The sequence below is a fragment of the Haliaeetus albicilla genome, chromosome 12 (assembly GCF_947461875.1).
Source record: "Haliaeetus albicilla chromosome 12, bHalAlb1.1, whole genome shotgun sequence".
Lineage (NCBI taxonomy): Eukaryota > Metazoa > Chordata > Aves > Accipitriformes > Accipitridae > Haliaeetus > Haliaeetus albicilla.
The window spans coordinates 36,495,755-36,510,455 of record NC_091494.1 but is presented as its reverse complement, the minus strand read 5'-3'; the positions used below and the strand labels follow the sequence as shown (position 1 = coordinate 36,510,455).

The 14,701-nt window shown below is 40.7% G+C and overlaps 2 protein-coding genes across 4 annotated transcripts in view; one reads left to right on the top strand and one right to left on the bottom strand.

Moving 5' to 3' along the window:
- Nucleotides 1-766: 766 nt before the first annotated feature.
- LOC104313881 (ankyrin repeat domain-containing protein 40) lies at nt 767-11,335 on the top strand. Of its 3 annotated transcripts, XM_069799181.1 has the most exons (6): nt 769-1,169; nt 4,165-4,313; nt 5,381-5,854; nt 7,307-7,488; nt 8,807-8,860; nt 10,566-11,335. In XM_069799181.1, exons 1-6 carry the CDS (start codon nt 988-990, stop codon nt 10,566-10,568), a joined length of 1,044 nt encoding a protein of 347 aa, XP_069655282.1. In that variant the 5' UTR covers nt 769-987; the 3' UTR covers nt 10,569-11,335. The 3 variants fall into 3 exon arrangements, with proteins under 3 accessions (XP_069655283.1, XP_069655282.1, XP_069655281.1); XM_069799182.1 differs by lacking the exon at nt 8,807-8,860 and having other exon boundaries at nt 767-1,169; XM_069799180.1 differs by having other exon boundaries at nt 771-1,169; nt 8,807-11,335.
- Nucleotides 11,336-12,070: 735 nt separating this feature from the next.
- ABCC3 (ATP binding cassette subfamily C member 3) overlaps nt 12,071-14,701 on the bottom strand; it is a 51,834-nt gene continuing 49,203 nt past the window's right edge. Inside the window, exons 29-31 of the mRNA XM_069799169.1 lie at nt 14,395-14,561; nt 13,162-13,356; nt 12,071-12,511 (exon numbers count right to left, since the gene is read on the bottom strand). Coding sequence (XP_069655270.1) covers nt 12,403-12,511; nt 13,162-13,356; nt 14,395-14,561 — 471 coding nt within the window. The 3' untranslated portion in view covers nt 12,071-12,402. The remainder of the gene's footprint in view (nt 12,512-13,161; nt 13,357-14,394; nt 14,562-14,701) is intronic.

The window sequence follows — 14,701 nt, the reverse complement described above, 5'->3', positions numbered from 1 at the left end:
TAAGAGCTTGAAGTCTGTATTCGTGCTGATCCTGTAAAACCCACAGAACTGTTGGCAGCCTCGCTTAGCATCACCGAGGGCTTCATGCAAATGCCAGCGTTCCCTGCGGAGTTTCATTTCGGAAATCTGCCCCTAACACCTGCATTAGGCAGCGCTGTAAGGCACCACAACGTTCTTTCAAGCTTTGTGATGATTTAACAACCCACTGGAACTGTTGGAAGAGTGGAACTGAAATCAATGCAAGACAACTTGTATGAATTTTCAGTCTTAATAACCTACGGTTTAGGGGTGGGATGGGAGGTGGGTGTTTGCTTTAGAAAATGGGGCAGAACTGAGCCGTTTCAGCGTCTTTGTATCGCTGTAATTGCATCAAGAAGGTACACTGGAGCCTAACTACTGCAGATTTCCCTGGCATGGTCGCGCAGGGCAGACGAATAGAAATGTCTAGCTGTCTGGCTGGAGTTTGAAAATGTTATTTTGACCGTTTATAGTCGTGAAATTTTTACCAGCTGTTCTCCCTGCCGTAACTTGGTTTAGGCCAAGTGCACAAGGCCCAAACCCAGCTTTTCAAAACCACCCATGCAAATTACAGGAACTGCCTGTAATCTTTCCAGTTGATTTGCGGGCAGATCTCGAGTTCGCTTTTTCGGGATTAATTGATTTTTGCCGAGAGTGCGCGAAGACGAGGAGACCTTCCTCGACGGAACAACTGCAGCAACCCAGAGCCCTCGACAACGGCTAGCGGGCAGGAGGCGCTGTGTCTCCCGCACTTACATCGAGCAACACCCCAGTGCCCTCAGGACCGCCGCCCGGGCCGGGCAGCCGTGGCTGGGCGGCGCGGCTGTCAGCCGGAACTCCGTCCCCGGGCCGGGGTTGTCACCGGTAATAGGGTCCCCCAGCGGAGCGCGGCCCGGACGCCGGCGGGGGTGACACCGGCCGCCGGTCTGCGCCGTTCCTTCCCCGGGGTCGCTGCTCGGCGTGCGGGAGATGAGAGCTCGTCCCGGCCGGGAGGAGGTCGGCGGCTGCGGCGGCGAGATGGCGGCTCCGGCCGCCGAGCGGGAGCGGCAGGAGCGGCTGCGGGAGGCGGCGGCGCTGGGGGACGCGGAGGAGGTGCGGCGGCTGGTGGAGCTGGGGGTCGGCCTCAACTCCCAGAACGAAGTCAACGGCTGGTGAGGCTCCTGCTGCAACGGGGGGGGGGGGGGGGTTCTCCTCGGGTGTCCCGGGGGTAACGCTTTCCCGGGAGACACGGCAGAGAGCAATTAAAAGGTCGATCCGCTCCTGGGTGCCGGGAGAGACCTCTCTTCCCACGGGGAGCTGGAGCTGGGGACCGCCGGGACAAACGGGCGGCCCCTTCCAGCTCCTGCTTGGATCCGGCGCTGTTCGCTGCTTCTCCGGGTCCCTAGCTTGTTGCTTTGTATTGCTTTTTGTTTATCTAGGTATTTGTTTTTGGAAGGGCACGCTGAGACAGCACGGGCAGTCAGAATGCAAACCTCGGCGTGCCAACACGTGTTCGCGTCTCACCAGAAATATTTTCTATTGACTCCAAAACCAGGTTCGAAAATCACTTTCCCTTTTAAGCAGGGAACTCGCAGGCTGTTTCAGTGATAGTTAAACTCTCTGGGTTTGACATCTATTCAGATACCACCCAATGACACTAAACCCGAGACTTTTCTGTAGCAGACACTTGTACAAGTGGGACTCCGTACATGAACACACGCGCGCTCCCCCTCCGTGTTATCCGAAGCAGGATTTACAGGCAATGCTCAGGTGGTTTTGTTTTTTTTCAATTCAGCCTGTATTTACTATGCTGTATTGTGCTTGAATTTGTAATTAAACCCAGGAGGAATACAATTAGGAAAAGAGCTGGACTTTTAAAGATGAAAGCTCCATCAGCAATTTTGAGAAGCGCGGGACGCTTGCAACTTGCGGTTCAAAGTGTGGTGATTGAAATTAGGACTTGTAAAAATTTCAGAGAACTGATTCATAAGACATTCAGTTATCTTAGTGTGTGAGATAAGATAAACAGCTGCTTGTCATCAAAATGAGTTTGTATCTATAACTGGAATTGATGAAAGAAATCTGTCATAAAATATAATTATTTTAAAAAACAAATGATCTGGTCATATTTAACTATGGCACTAAATGGGTTTTCACTGTTATTTAAGTTTTCTTGTAGAATTTAAATTTCTCCAATGACCTCAGTATCTCTGATGTTAAGAGGTGCTGAGTACTTACATTTTGATGTGTGTCGGGTCCATGGGTAGCTGGTACCTCTCTGCGTGAGACCACGTGAAACGGTCAGGATGGATCCCAAAATGAGGCCAGTGCTATTGAGGCTTACATACCTTCTGTACTAACTAAACCTGCAGGTTTTGCACTCAAAGCAACACAGCCACGCTGTCTGTGCTTTTTCCCACCACTTTGGACCAAATTAGTTTATGACTTGGCAGTGTGCTACTTCTGAATTCATGCAGGCTCTTCACACTCATTTCACAAGGAGATATTTGTGAAAAGGCCAGAAAACGCTGCACAGAAAAAACTGAACAAACCTGGTCTGAGTTTCATGGAGCTTCATGTCTCAGATTCTGTGGGATCTTTGGTGTTAAAAATTCAGGAATACTCTCTGCTGACAAAATTCTTTTACCCCATTTAAAAATGGCACTTTCTAGCTGAAATGCACAGCCCAACCTTGGAGAGAGAATTCAGGATTGTACACCGTTGTTAGCAATATCACCTCTGAAACACAGATTTTGTAGCATGCTTCTTACGATAGTCTATGAAGAAAAATATTATGTATACAAACACTTACATTCATGTCTCTTCAATTAGATCTAATTCTACATAACCCCTTGCTGCACTGACTAGTCCCACTAACTTTAATTCAGAGATACTTTCTGCCATCAAGATGCATTAATTTTTATTAAGAAGAAATTGTAGAATTGAGCCTTTTGTTTCTGTTAAGACAGGCTTAATTAAGTCAGAATATATAACAGTTAATGAGGTTTTGTAAGTTACCTTGTCTTCTCTTGTTTTACCTGATTTGTATCCCACCAAGGATTAGATTATTTCTTTTCTCCCTTACATTCTTTTACAGAAGAAAATTTAAAACAACAGAATTTTGTATACAAAGTTGGGAGTTGTTGGTCAAGATAAAACTTTGCAGTCCAATGACTGTGTCCTTAAAAAAAAAACAAAGTGGAAAAAGCTTTTTGGAGCTGGACTTCCAGCTGAAATTTTTTTTCTCTTACACGTTTGTTATTTATCTCTGCTTTATTTTATTTAATTCTTAACAATCAAACAAACTTGGAGAAGGGTTGTGTTCATTTTTGCAAAGAGTTTCCTTCAACTGGAACTAGAGTATTTAAAGAACTGGAGAAAGGTCAAACATCACTAGAACGTGGGATAGGGAAGAATGGTAAGACTGCACAATGAGTTAAAATGTGTGAGTCTACAAAGTCCCTAAAACTAAGCACTAAATAAGCTAAGTAGCTTTTAGGATGTTTCTTTATTAGTCTCTCTAGGTCAGCAAGTGCAAATAATAATTTAAAAAAATAGAAAAGCGGTTAGTTCTGTGCATCAGTTACAGATTGCAGAATACTAGTTGCCTGCAGATCAAAGCTTGGGAATTGCTAGTGCAGCAAATAGCAACTGGGCAAAGAACTGTGCTTAGAAACTATGCTTAAAATATTTTAAACATAATTTACTTTCCAAAAAGTGCAAGTCATTGTGCTGACAGCATTAATTAAAGAGTAAAAATAGCATCCTAGGGAAGTATCTCTTATTAGCTCACATACACACACACAAGTATTTCAAGTACAACTTATTCTTTCAAAGATTAAAATAGCATACACAAGCCTTCTTTTTATATTTATTTTTCCAGAAAAGTTAGTAGCCTAATAAATGACAAATTGAAAAGATCTTGAACTTTAAAAATACTGCTATGGTAACTTGGTATCGAGAGTATCAGAGCAAGGGAAAACTACATCAGCAGGTGTCACTGCAGGCTCCAAAACCAATGTACATTTCCAAGGAAGATTGCAATTAAAACCTTTTTTATGTTAGACGTGCATTAGGTCTTGTTCTTCTCACAGGCAGCAAGAATGAGTGTCAATTAATCTGCTGTAATTTAGGATTTCAAACAGTGTTAACATTTTCCATGTGCAGGACTTGTTTGCACTGGGCATGTAAACGGAACCACGCTCCAGTGGTGGCTTACCTGCTGCACGCCGGCGCTGACAAGGAGATCCTTACGAAGAAAGGAGAAAGGCCGGCCCAGTTAACGTCAAAGAGAGAGATAAGGAAGATGTTGGGAGGTAAACCTATTGGCTTTGCGATATGATCATCAAAGACTGTAGTAAAAGGCTGTTTAAAGCATGTATGTTCCAATCTTTATTTTGCATGTGAAGATACTGTGTTTGGGATTTAGTAATAACTGTGACTTGATTTCTAGAGTGTTTACTTGGTAAGAAATCAAAGTTTAAGAAAAGAGGATTACCAACAAATTCCATATCCAGCGAGCCAAACTTTTTTTCTAAATACTGAAAAATTTGAAAAACTGTATTTTTAAAAATGCTATGATTAAACCAATGACAGATGCAGCTTCCGGTTTTCAAAAGGGCAACAGGAGAAAATCTCTCAAATTTCTATGAAGCCTTTATATGAGCAACACCTAATTTTCCTCGTGTTGGGTGGAGCTTAGACACTGTGTTGAATAAATGGAAAATACGAAGCCCAGAGAAACAGCTCATCAGACACTGGCAGAGCATTTTTGTAGTGTTTTGTAACTGTTGAAGCAGAGTAGGCTTTGCTGCTAGAGGTGATAAGTAATTTGAAATGTGGTCAATTAACAACCTCTTTCCTCCCCTTTGTATTCCCTTGTCTGTTTTTGTTTTCATTATTGTCTCCCAGCTGTTGAATTGGTAATGTTTCAGCTTGCCCAGTACTGCCTGTTCTTTTCCCTTTATCCCCTGCCTTAATATCGAACAACATATTACCCTTTGTTTTTCCTTGCCTTATACATTATGAAGACAATAGCATTATACCACCAGAGACCATGTTACAACGTGCTAGCTATGGATTAAAACAAAGCAAAACAAAAGTATTGCAGTGTTTAGAAGGAAACAGCACCCCCAGAATTACTAGAATCAGACTCTGCTTTTGTGTTTACTGTATCGCAGCACTGGAGCATGGTTCTGTTTACTGTAGGAAAAAAAGGCATAGAGCTTCTTGATTCGTCTTTTATCCTGTGATGCTTTTAATGCTCTGCCGCCTCCCCTAAAAAAAAAAAAAAAAAAAAGAAAGAAACCCCACAGTGCAATAGCAATATTTCTTTTTTTCCCTCATATCAGTCTTGGAGAATGTTGTTTTGTTTGTTTTACAGTGGAAGATGATGAACTCCCAGACTTAAAGAAAGATTCAGATCTGCCAATCATCCCTAATTATCTGGCTAACCCACCCTTCCCTTACGTTTATAACACCATGAGTAAGAGTATTCCAGATCCCTCCATGAACGGGAGTATCTCACACTTAGAATCACAAGATACCGACCCTTCTTCCTTACCTGATGTGGAGACTTACACATGTGCACCATTACAGCATGGGAATGCTGCTCCCAAGGCGGCTGATAACGGAGGCATGCCGTCGCTGCCCAGAGGGTGTACTGTACCACCACACTCAAAAACTGTCCTTCAGAGAAGTCCAGTTTACCAGGGATCTGTGTCTTGGAGCAGAAGTCCCCCTTCGCCAGCTGGATCAAATCAGTCCGTACCTCAGCAAGAGAACGGCTCCTGTAGGGGGCCTGTGCCAGCATTTCAGCCCGTTTTCTTCACAGGAGCTTTTCCACTTAATATGCAAGGTAACACTAAAACTTCTCACTTTGTCGTAGAACTTCTGTCGTCTTGGACGGTGAAAACAGACTAATCACGATTACATGTATTCACAGCACTTCTAGAGACTTTCAGGTTCCCATGCTTAGGCATTCAGGAAACATTTGAAGGGAATTAAGGAGGCAGATACTCTGTTTCTGTTGGAACTGTTATTAAGATATTGATGAAAACATTTGCTATTTGTCTTAAATGCTATAAAAGCATACAGACACCAGAGTAATCTAATTCTCTAAATAGCATACTCCAAGCTTCAGAGAAAGAATGTGAGTATGCAGCCAGTGAGCTCAAGAGAGAACCTCACATGGCTCAATCTGCAGACCTGAGTCTTGAGGTGAACGATTATATGATCTGCCATTTCTGCAAGTAAATTTTGCCTGCCCAGAGAGGGAAATCTGGAATTTCAGTTTCAGTTCAAAATTTCATTCTTGAAATAAAAGGTGTTCTGATGCCATGAATTAGCAATGAGAAGTTAACTGACGATGAATTAAAAAACCCACAATGTTGTGGTTTAACACCAGCCAGCACTACGCAGCCACTCACTCACTTCGCCCCCGCCCAGTGGGATGGGGGAGAAAATCAGGAAAAGAAGTAAAACTTGTGGGTTGAGCTAAGAATGGTTTAATAGAACAGAAAAGAAGAAACTAATAACGATAATGATAACACTAATAAAACAACAACAGTAATAATAAAAGGATTGGAATGTACAAATGACGTGCAGTGCAGTTGCTCACCACCCGCTGATTGACACCCAGTAAGTAAGTCCCCGAGCGGCGATTCCCCGACCCCTACTCCCCCAGTTTCTATACTAGATGTGACGTCCCATGGTATGGAATACCCCTTTGGCCAGTTTGGGTCAGCTGCCCTGGCTGTGTCCCCTCCCAACTTCTTGTGCCCCTCCAGCTTTCTCGCTGGCTGGGCATCAGAAGCTGAAAAATCCTTGACTTTAGACTAAACACTACTTAGCAACAACTGAAAACATCAGTGTTATCAACGTTCTTCTCATACCTAGCTCAAAAACATAGCATTCTACCAACTAATAGGAAGACAATTAACTCTATCCTAGCTGAAACCAGGACAACCAATAAAAGCAATCTTGGATTGCTCAGGAAATTGATAGCCAGTATAATCTGCTTTTAAATTAGCTTAAATCCAGTAAGATGAGTAGTCACGCAAAGGTTCATACATGCATACATGCGCAATGTATTATATTTGTAATGATTTTTTCATACAGGTTGATGAAAGTCAATCTAATGAAAACTGTCATCATACAAGTACAGTTTGCTTTCTGAGGGTTCTTGTATTGTTACAAATGATACAAACAAGGTTAATAAAACATAGAAATATTTGGAAGTTAGTACAGAGGTATCTTTTCCAATTCCTTTATATATCTGCCTATTAATGTATCTTTCTATTTCTAATAGAACTGGTGCTTAAAGTTAGAATACAAAACCCTAATCTTAGAGAAAATGACTTCATTGAAATTGAACTGGACAGACAAGAACTCACCTATAAGGAACTGCTCCAAGTGAGTTGCCGTGAGCTGGGTGTTAACCCTGAGCATGTACAGAAGATCAGAAAATTACCAAATACAATGTTAAGAAAGGTAAGAACTCTAAATTTTGAAGTGCAGTAACTTATAAAAAAGATTTTTAGGTTACCATTAAAAAGGAATAATTGGTCACCTGCATATGCCCATATTGGGGGAAAAAAAAAAAAAAGCCCAAACAAAAAAACCTCCCTTCAACTTCCAGCATTCAGCAGTTGTTTGATTTGTTTTTTTTAGTAAAAAAGTTCTCAAGTTTCTTGATCGTTTCCTTTCATAGACATTTGGTGTTGAGCCCAATTAATACCCGATTTCTCCACTACGTTCTTAAATTCAGTGCAATACCACACCACTGTGACCTGTCATCAGCATTTAAAAGGCCTGCAGTACTCAACCGAGTTTTGCTAGTTCAGTAAGGACTGTATGCAGTCCTTTCAAAAAACAGAAAGGTGTTTCAGAATTATTCTGAGTGCAGGTCTCTGAATGTAACCGTCTTTTCACTTCAGTGACATTTACCTGTGCAGCAAACAGCAAACGGACCTGCTGACCTGTTTTACTGATTCACTGTTGACCTTTCTTTCACTCTTAAATGCCTCTAGAGCATTGTTGGCATCAGTCATGGAGCTGATCTGATTAGTACTAGATCAATAGACTTCACTGTACTGCACCTTCACCGACTGTCAGATGACTTATTCTTTGTTAGTCAAGAAGTGGGAAGAAAAAAAAAAAAAGACATAAGTAATTCTGTCACTTGCCAACTTAGGTTGTTGTTGACAGGAGTGTTTTTATTTCCAGTTCTAATTACTTCAGGCTCTCTGGGTAGGACTGCAGGACACTTACTGTTCCTTGAGGTGATACAAAACGGATTCTGTTTAATGTTGTCTAGCAGCAGAGTACTGCTGCAGAGGGGATGGGAGCTCGAGCCGAGCCTGTACCGTGGGAGGGTGTCCTCCATTGCTCTCTGAAGACCTTGCCAAAGCCAGCTCTACCATGGTGTTGGTGGGCCGCTCTAGAGAAAGCTGCGTGCAGGACCTTCTTGGGTAGATGCAAGAATCAACTCATGAGCTTCTAAGAATTACCAAGGGGAAAAAAAGAGGAGTTGGGGGTGGCATGCAGTAGATCTTTACAAGTGTAATTCCACTAGTCACTTGCACTCACCATCAGTGTTGCATTCCTTCTAAAAATAGACTTGAGTAGCTGAATAGGATCCCAGAATAAATACGAGATGCAACAGGCTGTCTGCTTTCCAGTTTACTGTAAAGAATTGTCATATTTATGGATAAATACATACTTTGTGTTATTATGAGCCTATTATTTTAACTTAGCTCTGCAAAATTGATAGGTTTATCACTTAACAACTTATTGTATTTATTTAAAGGACAAAGATGTTGCAAGGCTACAGGATTTCCAAGAACTGGAGCTTGTGCTAACAGTAAGCGACAAAAAGTTACTTTTCAGAGTCCCAACACTTTCTGAACGGAGTGGTTATAACAAGAAGGCATCAGAACTTACGTATTAATTGTTTAAAGAATAAAACAAAAGATTTGTATCTCTCATTTTAAAATTACGTTTGAAATACAGTATCTATAAGGGCTAATGATGTGAAAAAAATCTATTTTGTTAACCTTGAAATGAACTAAAGTTGTTATGCACAGTTACAGCCTCTAGTTAATCTAAGAGTAATGAGTCTAATATGAAAATAGTATAATGCAAAGGTAGTGTCAGTAGAACTATCTGTTAATGCAACTTTTCCTTACAAAAAGATAATCTTGAAATACTGCAGAGTTAGCAGCTCTCAGGGAAAGGCTTACCTTAAACTGTTCTGATAATTTGTTTGCTATAAAATAGCAGAGGTACTCAAGCTAAAGAACCTGCCATGAAACCCATTTAATATTTGTACTGAGTCCATTACCATTAACATTCACTTTTTAGATCATGTATTTTAAGTCATATCTTATTTAGAAGGCAAAAACCAGAAGGGTTTATATCTGTGGAAGAAGCACAAAACTATGTCTAGTTTAAATACTGTATCAAGTGACTTATTACCTGTGATTTCTTAATCCCTGTTTACACTTTTCCCTATTTCTCAGGTTGAAAACAAAAAGTGATAGTAATTATCCAAATCATAAATATGCTCTCAACCAAAATTCCTTTTATTGTTGTCTGTCAATATATAGTATTGACGTGCAATTTAAAATACTATTTTTGTTACTGTATTGAAAACACATTTTTCCAATGCTGCTTTAATTTCCCCTTTTAAAAGCACAAAAGTTGTAATTTTATTTTCCTTTTGCCTCTACATTCCTGAGAAAGATTGCATCTGGAAACTTTAAAGTTGCCTGTGTAAAGAGAAACTAGTGAAATGCTCAGGGTTTTCTGGGCTGATACTAAATCTTGATGTTCCTGTGCAATGTATTTTCTTTTTTTCCCAATGACTTGTGTTTACCCGTGTTGTTTACTGAAAAAAAGAAAAAAATTAACTTTTCCTGTTACTTAAAATTCAGAATTAGACTACTTTGCTATGAAATTGTGGAATAAGTAAATTGAAAAGTATTTCAGAGCTGGATTTTATCTAATTTTTTAGGATTTTAGTATTTACTCAGTCATTTACATTTGAGGAAGAGTTCTGTTCTGGTAGCCGAACTGTAAAAGCATGTACTATGAATTAGATGAATGAGGTAAAGTATGAGATGTAACAGGCAAACAGAACATACCAAACTGGACTAAACTTCCCTCCGTTCCTTCATCTTCCCGCTCCCTTCGCCCCAGTTTCTTTGGAAACTACAGCAACCAAAGGATTCTGTTGTCTTGTTGTCTAAGAATTTACAGCCCCAGTTAGCTGTACAATGTACGTAGACCCGTAAATGTGATTTATAGAAGTAGCATGCTGAGCCACCCAGACTAGCTGGAGGAAATGCTGAGGCGCAAACTGCATCTGAAACTCTTCTGGCTCCAGACAGATGGCTTCCCCTGACTGGAGTGAGGTATCCCCCACAGCCTCGTCTCCTTTCTCAGAGGCTGTGGCAGGTGAAGAAGTTCGTTCTTCCCCTGCAGTCAGAGCAGTCACCTATATTACAGCTAATACAGTAGGAACAACTGGTACCCAAATTTACCCGTGCTCTCTCTTTCTCATCCAGTGACTAGTACTTTGTGCAAAGGGAAGCAGCTTCAGCAGGAGTGACTGAGCACACGAGAGGGAGCCCTCTCCCAGTCTGCCTTGTAGTCGGATGGTCAGTGTTCACCTGGAAGCACAGATCCATGCAAACACCCAAATTTCCTGTGTGCCAATTAACTAGACTGAAGCTCAGTCTCCTAAGGCTGATAGTAGAACATTTTGTCACAACAAAATGTCCTCGTCTGAAAAGCGGTGGAGGTCAAATGTGGTCTGAGTCATTGGCGATATCTGGTTTTTATACCCAATTGCTGGCGGTGTATTAACTACTGTATAATGGAATAATAAAATTGTTGTTCCTCATATCGCACTTTGTCTATTGCATTCTCCCTGGCACACAGAACAGATACAGTTTAGGCATCGGCTGTCTAATGCCAGCTACATCCATGAAGGTACCAGGATTAACCAGCCAGTTAGAACCACTCAAGAAAAGCTCAGCTGTTGGGTTGATGACTTCGTTGTTACACTGATTATCTTGCACAGATGCTGATCGCTATCTATGCATTCCAAGGAATATTTTTATACTTTACGCAGTTTACACACAGAAGATACTATTAACACTCCTAACAATCTGATCAGTGTATAATCATTGCATTACCGTGTATGATAAATAATTCATTACTTTATGCTCCGCTATTTGAAATGTTAATGTCAAATGAATGCTTGGCTGCAGATTCTTGTTTCTATTTAAGAAGTCTCATTTGTAAGAATTAATAAATAATTATTTTTGTCTTCTCAAGGTTTTTCTGAGCTTTACTTATGGAAAAAACATAGGAACTTTTTCTTGCCAGGTAGGTTTCTAGAGTACTTGGTGTAGGAAGTGAAGAACTACAGCAAAAGACGTTCTATCAGTTTCTAGCAGCAAATATTGTTTCAACACAGTGCTCCCTTTATCTGAGGAGGCTTGATTATCATTAATAAGGTAGATATTTATTTATGCAAAACAATCACTTGAAATAATATGTGATTTAAGTGTTGAATGAGATGATAGATAAATTATATACACATCTGCTCAGCATGCGTGTTCAGCTTAAGGGGAGACTTACTCATAGTGACTTCATACGTAAGAGAGAGAAAGCGCAAAATTATAATGCTTCTGTGCCAATCATGTCCCTGCAGGCTTATGTGGAGTCTACTAAATTGGTAGAAACTGTGTAGTTAATGATTTATATTAAGCCATCTGTAGGTTTAGTTTTAAATACACACTACTCATAATTCTTACACTGAAGAGGAATTCTATAATGCTAGAGTTGCCCTGGGCAGGGATAGCACAGGTCCTGGGATAGCTCACAGCCCTGAAGCTGTAGGATTCAACTCCCTTGTCCTGGGGGAAATACTGAAAGGAACAGGTTGGAACCACTCAGATTACACATTATTTCACTATTTTTCAGCTGAGTCACTGCTTAACTGGGCCTGTCTCTCCACTTCAAAACCAATGAATCCTTATGCAGAAAACACACAAAACAGGTGTATTTTGTACCATTAATATAATTTACTAATTATAAACCTGAATACAGTACTTATTGCCCTGTGATACATACATTTTCTTGGCAGAATGTTTGGCATTCTTTGGAAAAAAAAGCATGTAATAAAATATTTTATGTATATAGAAAATATTTAAAAATATAAAATTCACTTTCTGGTCCTTAGGATTGTAAAATACTTTGTTCACATATCAAAAGTTTAGTCTACTACAAAAACTGTTTTGTAAATTACAGTACATTCACAAGTCACTTTTGTGGCAAGTCAGTAATATTAAAAAAAAACCAAAAAACAAACCAAAAACCCAAGGGGTCTTCTTTTCATGCTAGTCCAGCATCTTTGGCCATACTGTAGAAAATACCCTTTGATGCTATAAGGCTTGCAGGGGTATCAAATTCAGCTATGGTTCCGTTGTCTAGAACAAGAACCCTGTGCAAAACAAAAGATGGTGAGCGGAAAAGATACGTCAGAGAATTCCTCACAAGAAATGTGATAGCCCTTTTTATCACAAAGCAAACTGCTCTAATCTTTTCCTTGCCTTTGTTTTGCTCAATTATTTTCACATGTTGCAACACAACAGAAAATAAAACATTCTCCCCGAGCTGCTGTTTGATTTAAAAAGGTACCTCTCGGGGTAACAAGGGCAGGGGAATCAGTGTCATACTGGTAGTTCTGGAAATGAAAATACAGTACCAGAAAAGCCAAGGAGATAAAAGCTCATGAAGTAATATATTTTAAAGTAATTAATATGACATGATGTTAGTGAAAAAGTTACAGCAGCTGCTAGTTGAAAAAGAATCCATAAGCTTGCTGACAGTGCCATTAATGCTACTGGGTAGCATCTCTTGCGCAGCTCTAGTTAGTGAATGTAGAACCTGTTTCTTATGCCAACAGAAGCTAAGTCAGGTCTGGATATTCTAGGATTATATGGCTTAAACATCATTGTTTACATACTACCTGACAAGAGCATCAGTGTGACTAGAGACAAACCAGACCCTTTTAAGTGCTGCTGCTTCACATACCCAGTAAACTGGTGAGCTCCCCCCCCCGCCCGCCACGCACCATTAAGAAATTTTTACCTTGTGTAATCCATAATGGTGTTCAGCCTGTGCGCTATTGTCAGCACTGTGCAGTCTTCAAACTGGGTCCTAATTGTCATCTGGATAAGATCATCTGTCTCAAGATCGATCGCTGCTGTCGCTTCGTCTAGGATCAAGATCCTTGTCTTGCGAAGTAGTGCTCTTGCCAGACAGACAAGTTGTCTTTGGCCAACGCTGCAAGCAGAGACAAGGCTTTCACAAACGCCCCACTGCCCTTAGCTCTCCACTGCTCAGAATCACTTGTACTAGAGCAGATTACTCATCAGGTCAAGTTACCGAACCAAAAAAATAGTATTTAGCAAACAGCCTGGTCTGTCAGCCCTAGAGCTAATACCTACACATTGCAGCATTACTCAGCTAGTTTTAGCATATATGTTCACTTAACTGCCTGACCCAGTCCTGACAGAGCCACTAAATGCCCCCTTTCTATCACTGTGACAAAAGCCAAGGAAACTAATGATTACAACGCTTCTGCCTGAGTTTTCAGGCACACGCACAGTTATAACAACACTGAGCATATGCAAACTTAAAAAAAAAAAAAAGAGGAGAGAAAAGAAAAAAATATTTCTGAGACTGTAAGTGCTTTCTACCATCAAAAAAAAAAAAAAAAAAATCCAGGCAGCCCACACTTCCTCCCCTGCTACAAAGGCACCCCAGACGCAGCCTCTGTTCAAGTGTTTCTGCGGGTTGAGGAAGGAATTGAACATTCATCACATACATAATCTGGTTACACCACAGTCTCAGAAGCCAGCACAGCATATCAAAGCATGGCATTTTATCATCCCATTCATGTCTTCATGGGTCTTCCAAATAATAATGGAAAATAAACACTGCTAAGTGTCAGTTTAGGCAGAGGACTCTTATTCAGCACAGCAGTTATATATGTTACCATGGCATTTCCCTTCCTACTAAACCATATTTAAGGAACTGCCTATTCCTAATACTCCGTCATCCTGAGACTTCTTTCTTTACTGATATGACAGGATTTTGATTTGGTTTGGGCTTCCCAGCAGCAAAGAAGAATTGGATCATTCATGGCAGAGGCAGAACAGTAGGCAAATGTTTGAGCCTTAGTGGTTTTCTTGAAACAGGAATAGGTGGCTAAATCATTTCAGACACAACAGACTACAGTGTAAACCTGGGCTCAGGTGTTACTCACTGTTACAGCTGAATGAAAGCTCAGTGTATGTTTCTAGTTCAAGCATTCCTTACCTAAGATTTTCTCCACCTTCTGAGCATTCATAGTCCAACATGGATGGCTGGCTGCTGACAAACCTCTTCAGATGAGACAGTTCAAGAGCTTTCCATATTTCTTCATCTGAATACTTATTAAATGGATCCAGGTTCATCCTCAATGTTCCAGAAAAGAGAACAGGATCCTGGATATAAAACCAACTTTCATTAGACAAGTGCTTTAGTTGTTTTAAGCACAGAGTTACTGCTTTGAAGTCTCCATTACACTGCAGGTAGGCCACCTCCCAATCCCATCCACTCCGAAAATACATTATGTTATACAGAC

Excerpts from the sequence above, each read along its gene's own strand:
- LOC104313881 (XM_069799180.1), top strand. The coding sequence starts at position 988 with ATGAGAGCTCGTCCCGGCCGGGAGGAGGTCGGCGGCTGCGGCGGCGAG. Across the intron at positions 4,314-5,380 it reads GATAAGGAAGATGTTGGGAG|TGGAAGATGATGAACTCCCA; the intron begins GTAAACCTATTG and ends TTTGTTTTACAG. Across the intron at positions 7,489-8,806 it reads CAAATACAATGTTAAGAAAG|GACAAAGATGTTGCAAGGCT; the intron begins GTAAGAACTCTA and ends ATTTATTTAAAG.